The sequence below is a fragment of the Drosophila serrata genome, unplaced genomic scaffold, assembly GCF_035046125.1.
Source record: "Drosophila serrata isolate PLE 108 unplaced genomic scaffold, ASM3504612v1 contig_228, whole genome shotgun sequence".
Lineage (NCBI taxonomy): Eukaryota > Metazoa > Arthropoda > Insecta > Diptera > Drosophilidae > Drosophila > Drosophila serrata.
In genome coordinates this window covers 2,096,815-2,120,149 of record NW_028257126.1, presented here as the reverse complement: position 1 = coordinate 2,120,149, position 23,335 = coordinate 2,096,815, and the positions used below count along the sequence as shown (strand labels likewise).

The 23,335-nt window shown below is 40.4% G+C and overlaps 2 protein-coding genes across 22 annotated transcripts in view; one reads left to right on the top strand and one right to left on the bottom strand.

The window, feature by feature from the left end:
- SNF4Agamma (SNF4/AMP-activated protein kinase gamma subunit) overlaps positions 1–23,335 on the top strand; it is a 78,035-nt gene that overhangs the window by 20,544 nt on the left and 34,156 nt on the right. For 8 of the 21 annotated variants that reach the window (XM_020957422.2, XM_086830114.1, XM_086830117.1 and 5 more), the window contains exons 3-6: positions 9,617–11,395; positions 14,816–14,937; positions 15,496–16,114; positions 16,175–16,297. In XM_020957422.2, the coding sequence (XP_020813081.2) occupies positions 9,755–11,395; positions 14,816–14,937; positions 15,496–16,114; positions 16,175–16,297 (2,505 nt within the window). In that variant the 5' untranslated portion in view covers positions 9,617–9,754. Of the gene's footprint in view, positions 1–9,616; positions 11,396–14,815; positions 14,938–15,495; positions 16,115–16,174; positions 16,298–18,424; positions 18,696–23,335 lie in introns of those variants that run through there. The other 13 variants (XM_020957423.2, XM_086830120.1, XM_086830123.1 and 10 more) reach the window with 6 other exon arrangements.
- On the bottom strand, positions 279–2,880 carry Snmp1 (Sensory neuron membrane protein 1). Its single transcript, XM_020957436.2, has 7 exons — positions 2,697–2,880; positions 2,476–2,633; positions 2,260–2,407; positions 1,701–1,955; positions 988–1,494; positions 748–926; positions 279–676 (listed from the first exon to the last, which is right to left on the bottom strand). The coding sequence occupies exons 1-7, from the start codon at positions 2,805–2,807 to the stop codon at positions 376–378; spliced, it is 1,659 nt and encodes a 552-aa protein (XP_020813095.1). The 5' UTR covers positions 2,808–2,880; the 3' UTR covers positions 279–375.

Genomic DNA, 23,335 nt, shown 5'->3' with positions numbered 1-23,335 from the left:
CGCTTTGCATTTCAGTGCCTCAACAATTCTTTTCATTTGGCGAGCGTTAACTTTTCGAAAACATTGCAGCCATTGTTTGTTTGCCAATTTGTCAAACTGATGCGATCGTCAGTTGATCGCGAACTTCGTTTGCTGGGCTGGCAGACGATTTTACTGATCTCCGCCGATTGGTATCAGTGGAGCTCCCAGATCTCCTCAATTGGCGATTAGCTATCGATCGATTAGCAATCGCTCCATCGACCACCGACCAGTTTGCCAGACCTTCGACAACGTTGGGCTTTTGTCTGTCTCATTTTATTATCGCAAGTTGGACTACACAGGTGCACGTGCCTACGTCTACGTATAATGCTATTTGATGAGAGGTAACCTCCCGAGCTAGTATCGCTCCCGTTCTCGCTTCTCCATCCTGAGGCTGTGCAGGTTGGTGCCCGGAATCAAGTTATTGGTCCCTGGATTTGTGGGTATAGTGGTTGGGGCAGTCTTGGGATTGGCTTCAGGCGGCGACTCCTTCGCTTTGCTCATATCATCCACCTTGTTGTTCTCCTTGATGATTTTGGGCGGCATCGTAATGTCCAGGCTATCCGAGTTCTGGTAGAAAAGATAGCAGGCTGACATCAGGCCCACCAGGGACAGGGTGACCAGGGACCAACGCAGTCCAGAGTTAATCTTTAGGCCTCTGAAATTTGCCGTTTATACTGGTGGTTTCACCAAAATTCTGTGGTATTATGTATTCACAAATATACTCACAAAAAGAGCGTGTACTTGACCAGGTTAGTATAGGTCTTGTTGAGATGGACACCCTCCTCCACCCAAAACAGAGGCAACACAAGCTTGGGGAGATTCTTCAGGGGCTCAATGCCCTCCACTGGCTCCATGTCCATGTTGAACTGCAGCCGCTTGGCAGCCTGGAAAGGAGTTCCGGACATCTGCAAAAGTCTCACATTATTTAGGATAATTTTTCTTGGAGCATTATCTTTAAGAACTGACCAATTCAAAGTCAATGTAGACCGCGTGGTCCTTCTCGTTGGGGTTAAGACCATCGACAGCAGCCAGTAACTTGGGATCGGCTAAGTAAAAGTGCGGCATGGAGGCGAATAAAGGCCCGCCTACACAGGGGGCCAGATTCATAGTTCCCTTCGGAGGGCAGGTGTCCAGGTCCTCGGGATCGTCGCAGAAACAATGCAGTCTCTCGTCCGACCGTATATCACCCATGTCCAGAGTGTACCTCATCGATGGCATTCCATGGTAAGACGACTTTCGCTGGTAATAAGCACCCAGGGAGCGGCACAAGTCTGGAGTGAATGCCCACAGGCCGTCTTCCTTCTTCAAGCCGGGCGCGAATACTGTAGAGTCGGTGCCAACGAAAGTGTTGCACTCCCCATCCGGCCAAATGTCCTGCTCCGGCTCATTGTCAAATTTCACAACCTTGCCCAGTTTCTTGTTGTTCTTCACTCCGCGACAAACGGTGAATCGTCCAGCATCCGAATGGTTAGCCTATAAATTTTTAAAATTATAAGGTACCGAGACTAATATTATATACAGCTATAAAATTATAAAAGGAACTCGTTTGTAATCTGATTTTAACGTTAGGTAATGTAAATCGTACATATTTAAGTTGTTTATTTATACACTTCTCATAGGGTTTGCTAAACTTAGCGATTGTTAGGATTCTTCGGTATTAATGATAATTTGTGACTCACCTGTCCCATGAAAGACATTAGAAAGTGTGTCTGGTTCACTTGTTTGGCCTGCTTAACATCGCCAGTGTAAAAAACCGTGCAGAGTGCCTTGGCCGCAAAGTCATCCGGGGAGCAATCCACGTCGATTCCCCGGAAGAAGATGTCCATGAACTTGCCCTTAAAAAAGGCCTTGGCATCCGGAAAAACTAAGCCCAATCCCCTGGAAACCAGCTCCATCATGGCAGCCTTTTCCCTTTGAACCGTAATGCCGGCAGGCTGCAAATATGACGAAGGAATTTAAATCTCTCAAGCTTTTATTTATTTTTTCACAGTTGCGTTGCTTCTGTTTTGGACTGGGAATGCCATTTGCATAATTCACATGGGCAACAATGGGACACGTGGTCATAAGCGTTGCCTTAATGGCATAAGATAATTGCTAAATTAATTTGCTGACGCAACCATGTTTTAAGGTTTAGGTTTTGCAAATACTTTTAAGTTAAAGTGTAAGAAATCTTTTCTTTTTCAAAAGACAACTTCTTTCTATAATTTCCCATTATTTTGAGTGCTCCAAATACCTTACCATCAATATGGGATGCGGCATAATGATTTCCTCTTCCCCCGTGAGCGGAAGTGAATCCTTCTGGTTGAATATAAAGGTATTGCGCATGTTGAAGCTGACCGTGTCCTCCACCACATCGTCCTCCAAGTCGTACTTGTCTTTCCACTCACTTACAAAGAAAAAAGAACAAGATGTTGAAAAATAACCTCATAAGATGTGTCCTCCATGGAAACCCACTCGAATACAAAGGGACCCACTTCCTGTAGTCGCGGTTTGCCACCTTCGGCAACCTCGTCCGGATTGGTAACATTGAAAACATAGATGTAGAAGTGCAGCGGAAAGGGTGTGTTTGACCAGAGTTCCCGAACATCCGATCCCGGCTTTAGAGTGACTTGCTGTTGGAAGGAAAAGCCCTGTTAGACGAGTCCTAGCTTATCCGCAAACGATCTCCACCGAACCTTGGAGATCATAAGCTTTAGGATTTTGGGAAAGAGAATCCAGCCGTAGATAATGGCGAACACGAAGGTGCACGCCGAGGCAATGAGGAGCTTCATCCGGTGTACTTGCATCTTGGATGGATTCCTGTGGTGCCCGTTCAGAGCAGAAGACCTGAGGCTTTCGCAGTCACGACGCAACTAAATCGTCTCTACTGCCAAGTCCGGATTACCTCCCGTTCGAGCGCGTACGTGCGAATATTTTTCGCTATCTCTGGGGGGTCCCAGTCGGCGGGGGAGGTGGCAGCGGGATTGCGAAACAATCGGAGAACACGGCATTACTTATAAAATCAATAATTGCATGTATTTGTGTTTTATAAATTGTTTTCACTCTACGCTCTACGCAGATTCGGCTATACTCGCTATTGAAGTATACACGAATGCGGTTTAACTGGCTTTTGTTCTAAACGCCGAATGCCATTTGATCACTAATGGTTCATATAGTCCGAAATCGGAAACCAGTTAACCGATCTCAAAAGAATTATTTGGTGCCATAAAAACATCTCAATTTACCGTTCTTGCAGGAGAGCACACTGTGTAAAGCCTTTGATCCTGGACCTTATTAGTACCTTAAAGTGCCTCAGCATATGTGCTAATGTCTATAGTCTCTAGTCATTAGTTGTAGGAGAATCTATTATCTCCTATTTAAGTGCTTTGGACTTGAAACTTATTAGGAGAAAAGCCAGTTCTTTAAATGTCCTAAGTGACACCTGGCTTATATTCAACTGTTGGCGTTGGGCCATGGTCTTGGTTCCCCCTGTGTCTTCCTATTAAATTGTATCTTTTTTCTCTCGACGTAAGTAGGGTTTCCTTGGAACTTCTTGAGGAGAAACATATTTCTGTAACTGCAAAAATTGTACATTTCTTAAGCGACACCTGGCCGATATTCCATTGTTAGCTTTTTTGACCTTTGTTTGGTCGCCTTATTTCCGTAATTATTGCAATTACCATGTCGCTCTTTAGGAGGAACCAAGGCAAGTGTTGATGGCAAATAGGGAAGATAATGACTTACATATGGAACTCAGGGACACTTTGGGGTGGTAAGAAATATTAAACTCTTTACGAAACTGATTATATCGTTTATTTTACATCTCATCGACTCTATTTAATATTTATTAGAAATGATAACAAAGTACTATAGTATGAGTGATGGGATATCACTGACCAATAGATCATATCGGATCGGATCATCGCTTCGCCTGGCTACGCCCCTTCTCGGAAGTGAGTCTCCGGTCTGTTGACATAAACAGAAATCGAAACTGAAACCGAGAGCAAAACATAATAAATGACAATGGCAGAACACAGAGCACAGAAAACAACTCAGACAATGGGCAAGACTCAGACACGTGACTCTGATGCCGCAAACTTGAGACCGGCCGGGACAGAGCCGCTGGAACCTACGACGTAGACGTAGCCCCTCTGGAGTGACACAGAAAAACGAGTCGCTGAAATATGTAAATTGAATTGCGCTTGACAACAGCGGACGATCGAATAGATCCAGATACCGATGCAGTTGCTCCAAACACTGAACACTAAAGCTCAGATCAAAGCCCGGGCTTCTTTCGCTGATTTTCCGCTGACCAAATGGAAATCGAACACAAAACGCCAGCGCAGCCACCAATGTGATTACAACCGAGCTGGCGCTGATTAATCCAGCGTCAACGGGGAAGCTTTCAATTTCGATCGGAGCCAGTTATTGACAGTTGGTATCAATTACGCAATTCCGGTGCTTGGGATTGAAATTTAGCTGATTTCATTTATTTTCGGGACTTTTAGCATTTCGGGAAACTTGATGTATCAGCAAAGCAATTCATATTTTTGTTTTTATACCCTTGCAGGGTATTATAATTTCAGTCAGAAGTTTGCAACGCAGTGAAGGAGGCACCTCCGACTATATAAAGTATATATATTCTTGATCAGGATCAACAGCCTAGTCGATCTAGCCATGTCTGTCTGTCCGTTTCTTCGCAAACTAGTCTCTCAGTTTTGAAGCTATCTGAATGAAACTTTCCAGTTAGTCTTCTATATACTCTTACTCGTATATATGTCGGAACGGGCCGGATCGGACGACTATATCATATAGCGGCCATAGGAATGATCGGAGAATTCTTACAAGAAAAATTATAACATTTTTAGTTTTCAACAGAATTTGATCAAATTTAAGATATAGCCATTTTATATTATTCTACAATTTTGTGTAAAATTTTATGAAAATTGGACGACTATATCATACAACTCCCATAGGAACGATCGAGAAATTAATTCAATTAAAAAGTATAACATTTTAAGTTTTCAACAGATTTTTATCAAATTTGATACTTAGCCATTTTATAAGAAATAAAAGAAATTAATAAAATTAAAGATTATAACTTCTTCAGTTTTCACCAGATTTTCATCAAATATGAGATATAGCCATTTTATTTTAATCTACAATTTTGTGTAAAGTTATAAAAAAAACCCGGACTACTATATCACATAGCTGCCATAGGAACGATCAAAAAATGAATACAATTAAAAATTATAACGTTTTCAGTTTTCAGCAATTTTCATTAAATTTAAGATTTAGCCATTTTATATCAGTCTTAAATTTTGTGGCAAATTTCATAAAAATCGGACGACTATATCATATAGGTGCCATACAAACGATCGTTAGATGTGGAGCAAAAATGCAAAAACTGAAAATATAATATGTATAGGTGAATGAAATGAAAGCAGGTATTACTTCATTGTTTTCTAACATTAATATATATATATTTTATATTGTATGGAAGGAATCCAGGAAGTCATCGAATTTCTATCTGCAAGGGTATATAAACTTCGGCGTGCCGAAGTTAGCTTCCTTTCTTGTTTAAAGATGAATTGATTTCCTCAATTATTAAATTCTTTTTAACATTAATTTTCGAATTCTAACATTTTAACATAAATTTTCGAATTTAATTTAACATTAATTTATTATTGTTTTGCATTATAATACAAAATATTATAGTCGTAATTTTTTTTGGTTACTTATCTTGCTAGCAACTTCTTATCTGAGAAAGTAGTTTTACTTATCTTTATGGAGCATTTGGTATCTAAATGGAGAGACAATCAAATTGATTATATCTTTATATGGACTACATTATATATGTACATATGTGTTATGAATGAACAGAATAATGAATTTCCTTTTAAATTTGATTGATATATGTATGTACAGCTTATTTTGCTGTAAACCATTTCCCACTTGATTTATATTTTTCTTTATTGATCAGTTGCATAGACCATGTAATGGATTATTTCTTTATCGTATGTGGCCCTTAACATTATGCAGTTTTACGTTTCAATCTTAAATTGCTTGCCTATTAAATGTATATATTGTCATAACTGATGGCGTTGCTTGATTAATAATGTTATTAAATTGTCAAGCGCTACGGCAAAAGTGGTTCTCTCAGGGAAAACAGGCTTTATTGCTGAATACATTTTTAATCATTGATAATAATTTGATCTTCACTATAATGTCATTCGCTAGGGTTTTGACAAACAATTCAATTAATTTTAAAAGTTGGATGTAGTTTCCTTAACTTATTACAATTGTTTTTCTCAACTATTTCAATGATCTCTAAAAATTTGTTATAATCATTTTAAAAGCAAGTTATTAACAAAGTTATATTCTGTATTTATTTTTGCTTTATAACATTTGCTAGATAACATAAAAATTTCATCCATTTATTGCTATACCTTTGTTTTTAGAAATCGATAAAAAGTGATCGAAAATTATCTTTTAAAATGGTGAAACACAACTCACTATCCCCTTGCAGAAAGTATTATGAATTTAATTAGTAGTGAAGGAGACATGTGACCTTATCAAGTACCAAGTATCATCAGCCGAGTTAATCTAGACATGTCCGTCTCTTCGTTTCTTAAATAATAAACTTTGTTGATATGTCGAACCACCATAACTTATGGGTTTCATAGAAATGCTTGGAAACTTGATAATATAGCTTTCTTGCCTTTCGACATATTTCAACGGGATTTGACAATTTTAATGATTTCCAAGTGCTTTGTTGCAATGGTATGTAATCTTCGGTTGGACAAATCTAGCTTCCCTTCTTGTTTTAAAGTTAAGTCGTGTTAAAAAACCGCCTACACAAGTGGCTTATAGCCCTGCCGGGCTTTTCTAATTGCCGGCAACTTAAAAGGTTATCAAGTGTAACAATTAGCAGGCCAGTGAGGAATCCCACTATCCTCCGCCCACTCGAATGCTCTGGCATTGCTTTGCTAATTTCCCAACTCATTTGCGGCGGAGTTTAGTTCTTGTCGCGAAAAATTAATGTCTTAAAGCCCAACCACCTCTGTATTCTCTCTCTGGTTTCTACGCTGAAAACATCAATATGATCTAGCTGACAGCGTTTAATGAATTGCCCCAAAGTCAATGAAAAGCGAGTGACATTTGCACTATCAGCCATCGGCGGCTTGTCAACTGAGTGAATCATCGGTGAGAGTTGTGGAATCACGTGAGGATTGATTGCATAAAGCCCGGAGACGACAGACCCAGTGTCGATCGTACTGGGCGTTGTGGAAGTGCCTTGAGCAGCTGGCAAGCCTACATCATTTAACATCAATTACAACCCACTCAATTGAGTAGCATTCTGCTTAAATATTCATAAGTTTGCTTGTGCATCAACTTGATATCAAGTGCCAAAGTCACCAAAGCAAATGCATTAGCATATTTATATATATTTGCTTGGGTACCGTGAACTCTTGACGATACTGCGGGGTAGTATGAGTCAAGGGACATGACAATAAATAAGGCTAGAGGAATATATTTAAGGATCCATTCGGTGGGGTATCATGTTTAAAAGTGCCAAGAAATATTAAGATATTTCTAAATTATTTGAATCAATGGGTTGAAAGTATATTCTCTCAACTGTCTTTACAATTTGTATTTTATTACAAAACTCATTGGAAATGCAGCTTTGGTTAATTTATTGCCAAGCCGCCTTCTTCCAGCAGCGTTGTACCGCCTTATGTCAGTAAAAAAACTGGGTGACCCCCTCAGACAGAAACTGCACCCGGAGCCAAGCTGCAATTTCAATCAATTTTTATATTATTCGCTTCTCGTGCGACACTTCGCAAGCCCAAATGAAACAGAAAATTGTTTGAATGCCATTTTGGCTTTTGTTGTGTGTGCTTTTAATTATTCCCATCGCTGCTGCTGACGTCGCTATGTACATACATATTTGTTTCTGATATTCAGCTGGCGATTTTTCGCGATTGCTTCCCTTTGCACAACCAGGCGTTGCTCTGGCAGTGCGGTTTCTTCAATTAAACAATAATTTCGATTACGTGACCAGAGTTCAATGTTTGAATACGACTTTGTGCAGTTGATGTTTGAAAGCAAAGTGTAAGGCGCAGTGCAATCGTTGAAATTCAAATGGAAGCCAAGGAAAATATGTAGGACTTGATAGGGGGGAAGTTCTATGGTAAAGGTCAATTGGGGAAATGTATCGATATTGCCTAGTACCTCCGATTAGTAATAGTAACAATAAAAACCCACAACTTGGTGTGCTTTTCCCCTGAACGACCCGCAAATCACACCAGACGCCAGAGAGTCTGGCAAAGTAAACCGCAGAGGCAAAAAGATACGCGGAAACGACGGACAAAACTACAGATACAGATAGATACAGCAGGCGGTTCAAGCGGTAGATGCAGTTTATAATTAATAGATACAGATTAAACTGCAATTGATTCGTGACAGTGGCCAAAGTTATGCAATTAAGTTTGGGGGAGGAGTGCCCGGGGGTCGTGTAATTGCAGTGTATCCATCGGATACAATGCACTTGGGGATTGAGTCAGCGATTAGTGCGAAGACTGTAGCTAAGCGAATGTATCTCAGAGTCTTGGGACAAATGCTGCAACCCTACGGCTGAGTCACTTGCCCCGCCAGCCGCGTGCGTCATCCGCAGAACGCACGCTGACATTAACATATGTGCGGATACCAGATACATTCGTATTTAATTGCCATTAATTGCGGTGGGTATCTATTAGATGCGTACGCCATATGCTCGATTACCCAACTTGCGGTTTGGCTTTGATGGCTGACTTGTTCGTTGGGTTGGGTTTTTGATTCAACACAAATTGCTGCCACTTGTTGCTCTCCGTGGGAGTGTCTATTATTACTATGGTCACCCCACTGTAATAGGTTTATCAATTGAACCATTTTGATTTATGACCTGGCTTCCAAAATAAACAGATAATATGAATATATATATTTTCACATAAGCTGAAAAATAAATCATTTTTAGTATTGAAAACCTCTTTTTAAAGTCGCATTTCATACATATTTGTATGTATTTATTCTTAGAAAATGTAATATTTCTTATTGAAGCTTGATGAATAATAGTTACACTGAGATTTAAGATATTGAAAAAAGAGTCTTACTTCACTTGAGAATATATTAAACTTTTCCTTATTAACATTTCCAAGCCATTTCCCTGTACATTAGCGTAATTTACCTGGCCGTTGGGTGTTCTTATAATATTCCCCATTTGAGTTTAGTTTCGGTCCATTTCTGCTGTGTCATCAGCTGCCATATGTCGGACACCTCTTCCCAGCTTGGAACAGCTTTGGTTGCTGCCCTTGTTTTTCCATTTGTTTCTTTTCCCGTCCGACTTTTGATTTTTCCCCCGCCGATGACGGCGCGTAAATAATGAAATTGGTCTTTGTTTTTCGCTTGGTTTCTATCTGGTGTGGGAATGGGGGAAAATCGGACGACCTTCACCTCTGGCAGAATGGAGGCCGAACGTCAGACAGCTCATATCAACACACAGGGACTGATCGAAGGCGCTATTAGCTGCTGCGCATCCTGGCCAGGCGAAATGATACCAAACACTCTTCTTTTTTAGATCCCCAGAGAAGGCGGCATATCAATGTCGTACAAAAGAAAATATTTCGCATAGCGCAGAGAGACAACCCATCGAGAGAGACACAGATCTACGCCATCTGTTCCCGAGCAGCCAGCCAAAGATTTAAGCAGATCACAAATGGACACACATTGTGACTTCATCGAGGAGCATGTGAAGCAGCAGCCGCTGGGCATCCGCGAGGAGACGAACCAGGATGCCAAGGAGAAGCAGGACCTCCTCCCAGAGGGCCTGCCGCCGCCGGCCAATCCCTACCAGCAGTTCGCCAGCGAGGACAGTTTCGAGTGTGCCTTCGAGTCCACCATGGACGACCTGGAGCAGGGCACCCTCGATGGCTATGAATCGGACTCTGAGGCGAGTGCCAACGAGCAGATCACGGACTCGGCCTCCTCCGGCAGTCTGGGCCAGGTGCAGCAGCGCGAAGAGCGGGCGCGGGGCCTGCCTGGACCACTCCATGGCCAGCACATTGACCAGGAAATGCTGAAGTGTCTGCCCCGATCCAACTCCTTTGACTTCCACAGCAGCAGTGGCAGCAGCAGCGACGACGAGGACGATCCGGACGATGATGACGACCACGACGAGGTGCAGCACAGCCTGGGGCTCACGATTTGCGGCAAGTTTGCCAAGGCCGATCTCTATTCGGGTCACCAGAGACCTGGTTACCTATTGGCTCCGTTCATCGAACGTCGCCGCCTGTCGCAGTGCAAGGAGGAGGACGACGAGGACGGGGAGGTTGACAAGACCCAGCCATCGGGAGGGTCGTCTCTTGGAGAGGCCACGAAAGCGGAGAGGGCTTCGAAGGCACCGCCGCGTCCACCTACGCCGCAGGATGAGGCCTCCAAGGAGAAGTTCAAGGACCTTGAGCGTCTGAGGCAGCAGTTCATGCACAAGATCGACCGGATCAACACGCGCAACATTGAGGAGAGCAAGGCGCCTCCGCCACCACCTCCTCCGCCGCCTCCGATCCCGGCAACAATTCTACCAAAGGCCCTCAAAGAGCTACTACACACGCAGGAACCGTCAGCTCCACCGGTCCCGGTCACTCCGCCAGCGCTAACATCAACTCCCATAAAGGAGGCCGTGACAGTGGCCAAGGAAACCCCTACGACACCTCCTGTGGCCAGTGAGCCCATATCTCCGTTACCCTTGCCCTCTGAGCCGCCGCTAATCATCAAGGGCAAGTTCAAGGTGACCCTGGCCCAGGAAACACCAGAGCTGCGGGTCGAAGCCTCAAAACTGAGCCAACTGAAGGCCAGTTCCAATGCGCACACCATCAGCTTTCCCTCCAGCTTCGGCGGTTATTCCTCGGTGCAGGGCCTTTTCTCGCAGCGATACGGATCCCATCGCTTTCCGGCAGCCGCCCCACACCTGTCCAAGCAGTTCTTCGAGCCATCGCTGGTGGAGATTCGCACGCCGGCCCAGAGCAACGTGGACTTGAACACCACCGGGCTGGTACTGGGGAGCAGTACCAATCACCAAAGCCTCAATTGTGATACGAATAGTTTAGCTAACAAGCAACGAACGCCCAGCGAACGGGAGCTGGACGAGATCTGGATACGGCGCCAGGATGGTGGAGTTGACTCTGCCTCCACCGTGGCACCTCCCCCGTTTCTGCAGCAGCAGCAGCAGCAGAGGCCCGTTTCCTTGGGCGGGGCATCGACCATGCCCCGTTTGCTGAGAAACGAGAGCAGTGCCTCCACCACGAGTCCATCCCGCCAGCTGACCAACTCGGGATCCGTCTCGGTATCAGTGTCGGACGATGTAAGTAAGGGTTGGGTCGATCTTTATTGAGAAGTGAAGTAAGAGATCATGATCTTGGAATACCTCCTGCTAGTTTAGGTGTTAAATGGGTGCAACATCAAATAGATAAATGTTAATTTCAACTAAACTTGACTTTAAAAAAATCCTTTTTCTACGCTTTAGTACTTTAGTTTACAGAGGTCATAGATATGGGGTGTAAAGTACAATCGCACTTAACGCACTTTACTCAAAATAGCTATAGTAAAGATCACATGTCTTTTGTCGAGTCGAAAAATAATTGACAGGGAGTCTGAGTCCCTGTTGATATAAGCTCTCACATTGACACGGTTGACAACAAAATGATCTTGGTAGATAGTTCATCGCTTTAGTTGGGATTACAGGTCTTATATTAGAAAAGCTATTTGCATTACAGATCAACTTAAACATAGTACAAAATATCCCAAAGTGAAAACATGAATCGTAGCTGCAAAGAGATTTAAGGGAATTCATCTAAAAGTGTTCCATTCAAAGTATCTTAATGCAATATTACAACCCAATAGCAATAAAAATATTCTTTATTACATTTGAATATAATATGACAGATGAAGAATGTCATAATAAATGTACGTAACTTAAGAGGATGAGAAGAGTTACAATTACATCCTAAAATCTATAAATTTCTGATACAAACTTTTGAGACGATTAACAATAACATATTTCTTCTCTATAGTACATAAAACCTACTCTTAAATTAACTTACCTTTCGATTGGTATCCATCTTTTTACGGCTGAAAGGTGATTCTTAATTCTGCTTCTATTTAGAAAATGCTCAAATTTTTTAGCACAAAATATTCATTTCGAAAATAATATTTATTACCCAAAGTCCTCTAATAATTAATTTCAACTAACTTATTTAATAATAAACCAAAGCAAGTAAGCTCAAAATGTATCCGATGACTTACGTTTAAACCTAATTGGAGCTCAAAAGGGCTTTGTGTAATTTTAATATTCACAGAATTGACTGACGTCACTTGAGTTATGTGCACTTTTCATTAGGAAGTCATTTAACAAGTCGTACTCCCGGTGAAAGATTCGAAGCACGATAAAAGGGGAAAGGCGCCGCTAAGTTTTCTTGATGTCATAAGAACTACCACCACTGGAATGTATTTTACATTTTCAGTTACTATCCGATAATAAATTTCCAGAATTTAAATTTAAATCAGATTCATCAACAAATTCAGTAAAAATCTCTTCTTTTCTAGGCTATATTGGATATAGTATTCTGATTTTAATGCAGAATGTATACATGTTTACCTTTTAAATGAATGGTTAGCCGTTTATTCTATGGTCAGGGCAGTCTCTTAGACCAATATCTCATGGTCTCTAATGTTTTGGAATGATTTTTTAAAAGTATTGATGGTCCGGCCTTTGATCCTCTTAAGTGGCATGGCCACGAGATCAGTACATTTTCCAATCTTTTAAAGCTGCCTCTTGGGTCTCTCTCTCTTGCCGAGCTGCTGTTCTTCGGGGATCTGTGGCATGTTCATGTTCTCATTTTGTTTATTCAATATTAATAATTCGCCAGCGCCTCAGATGCCTCTACGAAACTCATAAAGTTGTCTATTTATAGCTCGTGAAGTGAAAGGGGAGGCATACGAAATGTATTTCAACTTTTTGTATTGTGCTTCCTTTTCGGCCTTTTTGAGTTTATTTGTCTGGCCGAAAGGTAAACACGACACGGTGAAAAATCAGCTTTTTGGGGCTTGTTTTTATCGTGCCACACACATATGTATGTGTGTGCCGGGCTATATATAGTCGGGCATTTTCTGTTCTCTTGGGGCGGCAGGCAGCCCTCCAACTCTCTCGCTTATCATGACACAATTTGTCAACAGTTTCGGCCCGGAATCCGCCGATTCGTATTTGTTTTGACGGAACGCGGACATATCGCGTACATGTATAAAATTTCCATATAGGCAGCCGCTGTGTATTTACCAGGTCTTGGCAAACAATGACGTCAGTTTTGAGCCGGCTCTCGCCGCTCCCATCAGAACCCAGAACCCAGAACCAGAGCTAGCTGAAGGGAAAGTCTCCCCGAGTCTAAAGCGTTTTATAGCTGTCCAAATATTGAGTTAGACGAACAGCTGATATCGAAAACCCTCCTGAATCATTATACATACATATATACACTGTATGTATTTCCGATTCGCACAAAAGATGGAGAGCTTCTGGTTTTTATGGTAACCCACTTTGATCCGATCATAATACATAAAGGCGGCTTTTGTGTGTTAGCTCATCGAAGTCGTCTGCGACCCTCGGGGCACGTGACTCGGCACTTTGGTAATGAAACACTCGGCCGTTAAAAAAGCTAAGCAAAAAACACAAATAAAAAGGGCAACAAATACAGCTTTTCGGCTTTGAACGCTTTGCGATTTTTGCTAAAAATAATTCAAACACAGGTGTCTGCTGTCCCCGATCTTGAGAGCAGCTCTTCTCCCCTCACAAAAATGGCTCTGATGATTGTGAAAGTTGTTGGGAAATGCAGGAAATGGATAATTAAAATATTTCGCTATTGTCATCATCCAAACTACAATTTTCTGTAGGAATTAATTTAAATTGGTAAACAACTGGATCTTAGGTGATTAATTTTATTAAAATGCTAAATCAAACTGGATTTTACAACATATCTAAGAAGTAAAAAGAACCTACAAGTAAACTATCTGAGCTTTTTAAACTGATCACATTTCACCTAGTTGAAAGTAGACATTAAACTACACAGTAATTAGTCAAATTTAGTTTCTCATTTGCTTATCTAAATGTTGTGTGCGGTGAGGGGATTCCCACTGTGAGTGATTTCCAAGCTTAGCTGCTTTTATTTCAAAGAGTTTTCGTTCACTTCAAATACCGCCAAAAGTCCACTCCAATTGATTTCCTGGCAAACAGTCAGACAGTCGCCTGGCCCACATTCGCTTGCAATTTTGCGTAATCATAAATTAATTGATTAAGCTCGATCTAAGGCGCCGCAGGATGGCAACAGGATGGGTCTTCCCCCTCCTTTTTTCGCCGCCTTGGCCCAATTAAACGGACGCATCGGGTGTCGTCTGCTCCTTCAATTGCCGGCTCTCCGGGTAACGCCACTGTGTATTGTGGCGAATAAATTGTATTTGTAGACAATTCGGCATAATTGCAGCAGCTGGCAAAGGGGCGACCAATAAGTGAGGGAGGTAAAAGGATATGGGGATAATGGATAGTGGATAGTGGATAATGGTTATCGGTTATCAGTCGGCCCAACCGGCTAGCGTTCAGTTTGCCTTGGCCAGCGTCGCCAGAAACATGCAAAATAGTCAACCAGTCGAGAGCCCACTAATAGATGCCAACTCAAATCCCTCCGACGCGCCAAGTTCGATCCAAACTAATTCCCAAAAACGTCATGTTCGCTTCCAGGAGCAGGATGGCAGCATCGGCGGACCCAACCGGCTGCCAGGATCCCGGCCATCGAGTGCCCCAGCAGAGCCCAATGCCAAGGCGGCCAAGAAGGCCTACAAGAAGATGGAGAAGGAGCAGCGGTGAGTTTTTTATTTTATTAGAGTATGTCCAGTGGCATCTGAAATTATTTAAACTAAAATACTATCTATTAGACAGTCACATTTTGTTGTAAAATGTGACATGTGATATTTTTTAAACTTTGAATTGATTTTAAAAGAATACATTCTAATTTCTTTCTTCTCCAAACTTTAAATTCTATTATTTCATTAAAATGATCAGAAAGGATGCAGATAAAAACATATATTCTTAGACAAGCCACCATAAATTCAAGTATTCAAAAAGAGATTCAAGCTTATTTTAAATTATTTTCAAAAGTCTTTCTGTTTTCATTATTTATCTATCTTAATAAACAATTTAAATACTATTTATTAAAAGAAGAAAGAAATGAAACAGAGGCCATATTGTATAATGACAAAGAAATGTATGAGTATCGCACCTCCTTTTGTTCAGACTCTTTTGACATTAAAATCACTTCCATTGTCCACGACAAAAACACCTTTGGCTATATCTTGAGTTATAGATTCCATGTCACATTATAAAGAATCCCGTCTAATGACTCCTTTTGTTTATGCCCACAGTCGCCAGGAGAAGGAGCAGTCGCGACGCGAGAAGGAGGCCCGAAAGCTGGAGCGCGAGACGGCGCGACGGATTGAACGGGAGGCCGCCAAGCTGGAGAAGATCAACAGGCACAGCGAGAAGATCTCACGCAGCACCGAGCGCATGGCTATGGCCGGCCATGGATCGCGCTCCGGGTCGCTGGAGCGGCGACGGAGTGGCGAGGATTCCCCGGTGCTCAACCAGTCGACGGTACACGGCATCGCATCTCCGAATCGCCGGCCCACGATCTTCGACGTGTTCCGGCCGCGTGCGAAATCGGATGCTAAGCGGCAGAAGGAGAAGCATCTGCTGGACCCCTCCTCCGCCGACAGCAGCGCCACCAGTAGCACGTATTCCGTGTCCGGTGGCACAGCGCCCGCCTCGAGTACCGGTGCCGGAGGAGCGACAGCCGGAGCGGGAGCAGCAGGAAGTGCTGGAGCCGGAGCCGGTGGCCTTATGAACTCAATGAAGGTGGCCATGCAGAACTTTGGCCATCGCCAGCATCCAGCCGTGACGATAACGAACGCCGACGGCACAGTCTCCGCCAAGAGCAAATACAAAGACGGCAGCGCCCATCCGCATCAAGGCAGCGACGCGCAGGTGAGTGATCCTTAGACCCGCTCCAGAACCATCTAATTGACACTTTTCCTTTCCTGGCAGTATTACCACACGGTGACGGCGGTGAGACCCAACGCCTCCCAGCGCTCGCCCATGACCAAGGTGATGGATCTGTTCCGGCATCGCTCCAATTCGGCGGTCAGCGAAGCCGACAAACGCAAAGCGGTAAGTAGGAGCTAACATATTGAAAGTATTTACAATTCATATTGGAATGTTATTGTACCCTTAAGCGGTATTGTCATATTAGTTCATTAGTTCATTTTCGACTTTTCCCACCTTAGTTTCAATTTATCAGCCATAATAGCCGAGTTGATCTTATTAATTTATTATTATCTTATTTATCAATGCGTTTCTACAGTCTCTGTTTTAAAGTATTTATTAATTTGATAAGACTAACTAGGAAAATCGATGTTATATATGAATGTTTTATACAGTACCAGTATAAATAGTGCAATGTTTATGATGCATTTTAATTAATAAGTCAGAGCTTCCACAGGGATCTTATTATTCAACATTTAAGTGGAAAGCTAAACATATCATTTGAGCGTAATTCTACCAAAGGATGAAACCTAGCTGACCGGATAGTTACTAAATAAACTTAAAACAAAGCAAATTGATTTTCCATCCTCTTAAAATTTATGAGTTTTAATTTATAACATATATTACTGTACCCAAAACCTTAAACCATAAACTTACAAACGTAGATAGATGTAGGGAGTATAGAGGAAGATATGTGATTATTTGACAGAAATATTCTCAAAATGCATACGTAATTAACTCAATATTTAATTGAATTTACAATGAATTAAGTTTCCTATTTAATAATTACAAAGGCTATATTTTTTATCAGGCTGTTAAAGCACAGAAACTCAAAAATGAATATTTCTTCACAATAACATTTAATACGTCAATATTTCATTTCTTTGTTCCTATTCCTTATGTTAAAAGAAAAATTCTAAATAAAACAATCAAAAATAGCCTTCTTCAGTGGTGAAGCCCATTATTTTCTAAAGTGATTCGATAGAACTAATTATTTCGGGAAATATCCGGACACCAGTATTTTATATTTTGCTATAAAGATAACCATAAAGTTATGATCTTTTTTAAGTAAAGATAATTCCTTTATTGGGTTACGTTATTATTCATTGGAATATTTATTAGGTTGTGTGTTATATACTTATGTGAAAAGTATCTTTAAAAAGTTGAATATTTATTAGGTTGTGTGTTATATACTTATGTGAAAAGTATCTTTAAAAAGTTGAATTGAAAGGTACGTAGTATTATGACCAGTGTATTTCGCACTGCTTTGTGGTGGAATAACGCGAACTGCTTTGTGGTGGTATAACACGTACTGTATTATGATAAGCAGTGAAAGCAGTTGTAATGAACAACACACCATAATGTGAGAAAGCACTTTGCAAGCAGTTTTGACAAAGTTATCGATCGTGTAAAAACGGTTGTCGAAATTTGAATTAGCTTTTGAATTGTTACTTATTTTGCATTTTAAGTAATTTTAAAACACTTAACTGGAGAGAAAAGCATCTTACAGGCCTTGATTTAAATAAGTAAAGCCTTATGCTAATTTATACCAAACACAAAGGTAACTGACTTGTGTGTACAGCTGTTTTTTTCATTGCCATTGTCCTCATCAGTACTCGGTTGTTTACCAACCTCAACATTTAGCAAAGGTACCATCAATTGGTATAAAACCTTTTGCATTTAAGCGGTAAAGTCCGTGATTGAACTTTTATTTTAGAAATAAACAATTTCAATTCCTAAATCAGACTAATCACTGTCCATTAGATTGATTGCTTGCGGAGATTAAACCAATCATAGACTATATCGCCTATTCCCCCTGAATGCCAGGCAGTCTCGAAATGTCCACTTGAGCTTTATCGTCAACTGGAGGCGGCGTCATTATTAATAATCATCTATCTATAAATAATTATGCGCAATTGCTGATTTCGAAGCGTTTGATGGGCTTCGATTCTATTGATAAGCGGCGCTTTTGTGTGTTACTTATCGCTTATCAGTCGCCGAAAAGCAGCAACACGACAGACGCGTGCGAAGAGCTTTCAACAACACAAATACATATATCAAAATATAGAAATGGAAAAAATACACAGAGAAAACAAGTCCTTGAGAGCGGAAAACAGCTACGACAACAGGTGATCGCAGCAACAGCTGTTCGCTCCGCTCTCTTCCGAAGCTTGCGCTGTCGTCGACTTTCTTCGATTCGCTCGGTTTTATTTATTTATTTTGAGTGCGGAAAAGGCGCACACAAACAAAAACGGACGTAGGAATATTACGTATACGCCAGCGCTGCGCTCTCCGGCGTCAATTTGCTGCCGTTTCGTCCGCAGTTTTCTTCTTTCGCACGCTCCGCTCCGTGTGTTGTTATTCTCAATTGCAATTCCAATTGGACGGGCCAAGCAGCGAATTGTGCGCGTTTTTTTTCGCCCTCCGCCGGTATTAACTCAGATATTAAGACAATAATGTGAATATCTGCATCTGGAATATCGAGTTTGTTCTTAAACCAAAGATGTGTCAATCGCAACTGTTTGTGTGTGTGTGTGTGGCAACTATTTATGGCCAAGAAGTGACTTTCAACTGCTTAAAGTGATATAAAAAATTGGTCTCTCGAGGGTTCTTACCAAATAATTTATGACAAAGTTCCTCCTAATGTGCCTATAAATTATGAAGAAAGATATTTAAAGTCATTTTAAAAGTGGATTAAAATGTAAAATTCTGATAGCCACGGCATTTAAAAAAGTTGATTAGTTAACAATGTAGTGAATTTCGATTTATAAAACGAACATAAATCCGTCTTCCGCCTCACTAGTGGTTAAACAACACTTGCAAATGAATTTAAGATTCATTAAACGTTAATTTAATAATTGAAACAAATGAAATCTAACAGAAATCATGAAATTTCATTAAAGCATAACCATAAAATAAACAAAATGATATTCTATTTGTGGCGCAAATCGGACCATTTCAAGTATAAGAAAATTAGCAACAAATTTGTTATTTTGGTAGCCATTTAGGTCCTAATGTGCCGCAGCAATTAATTTCGTTTAAAACACTCAAAATGCTCTCTTTCTGGTTGCTCTTCCTCCTTCCTCTTTCTTGGCGGACACATTTTGTTTTTAATTTTCAAGTTCAGTGACGACACTCAAGCGGCACGTTCGTTCAGCGTTTCATAATATTTATCTTCATGAAATTCTATTTATTTAATTAAAAGCATGGAAATGAGCTTGGAGTGCGACAGGAAGGCACTACAAAAAAATAAACTACAAAACCAAAGAAAATAAATGACCAACATGTGATCCACATTGCTGTGTGTGCTGTGACTATTGTTCTATTATCGTCGTATTCATGAAATTTTGCTAACTAATAGCTACCGCTGTGTTTTTTGTCTGACTTTGCCGTTACCAGAGCCTTTAAGCCAATTCTTTAGTCGCTAATTTGTCAAGTGTCCAAGCTCTTGGGGAGTGAAGCAAGCGAGCATGTGCCTGAGAGCGATGAGGATCTATCATTTCTTCTGGCTAAAACTATCACCACAACAAGGGAAATTTGTACCCACAAAGGCAAGAATCCACCTCAGAGAGGATAGGAAATCCTTTGAACTTGTTGGGACATTCTCTCAGAGGATCAGCAGCTGCTGCTCATTTCATAAATTAGACATGGTTTTTTCCAGTCATTATTGCTTTTCACTGCTGACCGAGTGCTTTATGGCTTTTCAATGGATGATATCACGCGGCCCGGGCCCTTTTCGCCACAATTACTTAACCTTTGGCGGAGATAAGCGCGAGAGTGTTATGGAAACCGATGGGAAAACAAAAAGTTTATCAGCATTAGCAATAAAACCCACTGAAAGGCAGATTCACTTGGGAAACGCAAAAACTAATTTAGAATATACAACGGAAGACAGAAGACAGGCGATAAGATAAATGCAAGTAAGGGCGTTTAAATTAAATGGAGTCTCTGCTTTTTGGCAGATAACTCGGGTGTTTGCTTAGACTATATATGTACATATATACATACATATGTATATAGAAATTGGAAAGAGGCCCGATCGATAGAGCCATATCAGTCGGAGCGGAATCTGGCTTCCAAAAATGGGAAATTCCCACTTGGGATTTGCTCAGATCTGTTTTTATGGCTGGTCGAGGAAGTGAAAAGAAAGTGAAATATCTCAGGCATAAATTCGTCTTGTTTTGTTTCGGTCCCGCTTATTTAATTATTTCTATTTCTGTTTTTGTGTTACTCTTGTTAATCAATCACTTGTCAAAAGTTAAACTCTGTGTGTCTGTTCTGCCGGCTGGCATCCTCTCTCGTTATTTTGTATTTATTTGAATTTTTATCTCACTTGCCTAGAGGTCGACCACTTGACAAGTGGCAGAGCTTTTTGGCTTGATGTGGAGGAAGTTTGTTTATGGCACGTAGAGTCCGGATTTGGAATGTGTTAAAATATGTCAATTATTTGAGATATATATATATATATATATATTGCTATTGCTAAAGGAAATCAGGGGGAAGTTTAAGGCGTGAGTTTAGTGAACATTATTGCACAAAATGCTGTTTTGAAAAAGAAATACTCACTTCAATTTTGATTTTAAACTACAGAGAACAGAAGGATGCATCTTAGAGTCCATAAAGTATTTATGTTACTGATCAGTATTTAGTTATTTGATTTTTTTGTTGTTGTAAAGAACAAAACAGATCTCAGGGATCATAAAGACTAAAGCCCATGCCCACTATTACATTTAAGAATCTTTAAAATGTTAATTAACTCTTTAAAACTAAAAGATATGCTTGAATTTTAGTTAGTCTGATAATATAAATAGAATTTATTAGTAATAAATCTTGAGTGATACCTAAAACTCCACAGTCAGAGCCTTCTGCTTCTGGTATTATTCTTGTTATAAAATATTTTATTTTATTTATTTTGTAAACCCTGTATCCTTACAAGTATATTAAAACATAATGCCAATCAAAAATGTAACAGGCATCAACGACCCCATAAAGTATACATATTCTTGAACAGCATCACCAGACGAGTCGATTTAACCTTCTCCGTCTGTCCGTCCGTATGAAGTAACAGATCTCTGAGAGTTGAGATAGATACAACAATTAAATTTGTTGTACCTAGAACAAGTTTGTTTTAAAAGTTTCTTTTCCGACCTAAAAAATCATAAGCTATAGTAATGAATTTCAGCTTAAAGAAAAAGTTTACATCAAATAATTAATTTTCCGAGTAAAATCGGATGTAATCATGGTAGTTATTAGACAACATTCTGAAGTTTCTGTGCTTGTTAAATTAATGGAAATTAATAAAAATAAATAAAAAATAAAAAATAAGTTAGGCTTTTAACAACAGAGTTCTGCATCCTCTAAACCACTAGGTTACCTTCCTAACTGTGAATGTAGCTACCATAAAGGTGTTTTTAAAATTCCGAGAAAGATGAAGAGGACATTGTAGTAGTGTTCTGTTCTTAATATTTATAACTTGGCTTAAATCACAGAGCTTTTTCTACCGGGTATGTTGCAGAAGAGCGCCTCTGACTACTTCTACTTGCTACCTTAATTTTCAATGCGTTTTTAGATTTGCTACTTACATCTGGTATCTTCCTAAACAAACCAATACGAAAGGGTTCAACAATGTGTTTGGTCAAGTTGCCAAACCCACTGCTCAATGCCTGACCTGTTTTAATACTATTTCCTATTACAAACATTTTATTTCGTCCGTTACTTTGTGTTCTTTTGTGGAATTCACTTAATTTTATAAATTTGCAAGCGAGAGCGCTTACATAAATTGGCTACGCTTTCTCCTCCCGTTTATTGCAGAATCTTTTACGCGCTTGGTCACATGCCAATGGGCAATTAACATGCCTCTGTTAGCGCTCTGTTAATTGAAAGCCTGTGAATATTGATGTTCTTGAAACGATTTTCGACCTTCGATCTGGCAGAAATCCAACCAGACGCACATTGCTAAATGGAATTATAGCCGAAATTAAAAGTTTGTCTCCCGATTTCCCGTAAACCTTTCCAGTTACTGCCTTGCCTCTGTGTTTTTTTCTCTTATTACATTTTGTTGTGTGTTTGCCTTTGCTCGAGCAGCTAATTAACGTTAATGACTCTTACATTCTGTTTGCCTTTGGTTTTTGTCTGCTGCTCTCGGAGTCTGTGTTTTTTCCGCAGCTGTCTATTATTTATTTATTACATTTTTCTGCCCATATTTAAACAACTTATATTATGGGCGAAGAAAGCTAGCTGACACAGCAACGAGCAAATTAGTATTTCCACATCCAAAATGCTCCCCTAAAGGCCTAAAAATAATTGTCTAATTTTACTGGCAATATTTAGTTGTATAATATAGAATAATATATAGAGCAACGTGTGGCTGGCCAAACAAAAGCGAAAAACAAGCAAGAAAAACAAAACAAATCGAAATGTGAGCAACGCAATAGCTTTCAACAATATCAAGTATACGCCCTGAGGTCCGTGTGACGAAATTTGGGAAAATTATCAAGTCTTTGGGGCATTTGACAGGTGTTAAGTTTGGAAATTAACTAAGATTATTGGTTGGTATTTGTTCAGGCTTTTCGAATTTGCATGGACAGTGATAGTCTTTAGTTTACTTGTGTTGGAAGCAAAAGTAATAAGTACGTGTTCTTCTATACCCTATTTTGGTATGTGGTTTTGGATGTCGACAATTTTAAAGCTCCATATGGTAGGTAGCAACCTTTTCTGTATGGGTTTTCCTGTAGAGATTCTCTTGTTAACGATCGTAGTGAGCTTTGTCCAACAATTCCTTTTCTCCAAGGACGTCCGTCCTTGACACACCCACTGCACTCAAACGTTTCCTGGTCGAGGTGAATCCGTTCTTCAGTTTAAATTGATTGTCACTCAATAGAATCGCCTCCTCTTGTTATTTATTGCGTCTTCGTCGCTGAGTGTGTATGCACCTTCAATCAAAGTTTTTGTCAATTTCAATTGGACGACACACGAAAGCATTCAATCACAATCAGCGCAAACACGCCTTCCCTTCGAATCCGATGAACTTTTCTGCTGCGTTCAATCAACTCTAATGCGTCATCAGCTTCTTGCTCTTCTCTTGAGCGTGTTTTGTCTTCTTATTTAATTAAAAGAAGAGTTCGGGGTCAGGGATTAATTTGTGGGGTGACGATGGGGAAAGGT

What these genes read in the sequence shown, in the direction of transcription:
- Snmp1 (XM_020957436.2), bottom strand. Translation starts at nt 2,807, where the DNA reads ATGCAAGTACACCGGATGAAGCTCCTCATTGCCTCGGCGTGCACCTTC. An exon ending in GTGGGTCCCTTTGTATTCGA is followed by an intron (nt 2,408 to 2,475) that starts GTGGGTTTCCAT and finishes TTTCTTTGTAAG; the next exon opens with TGAGTGGAAAGACAAGTACG. An exon ending in TGCCGCATCCCATATTGATG is followed by an intron (nt 1,956 to 2,259) that starts GTAAGGTATTTG and finishes TCATATTTGCAG; the next exon opens with CCTGCCGGCATTACGGTTCA.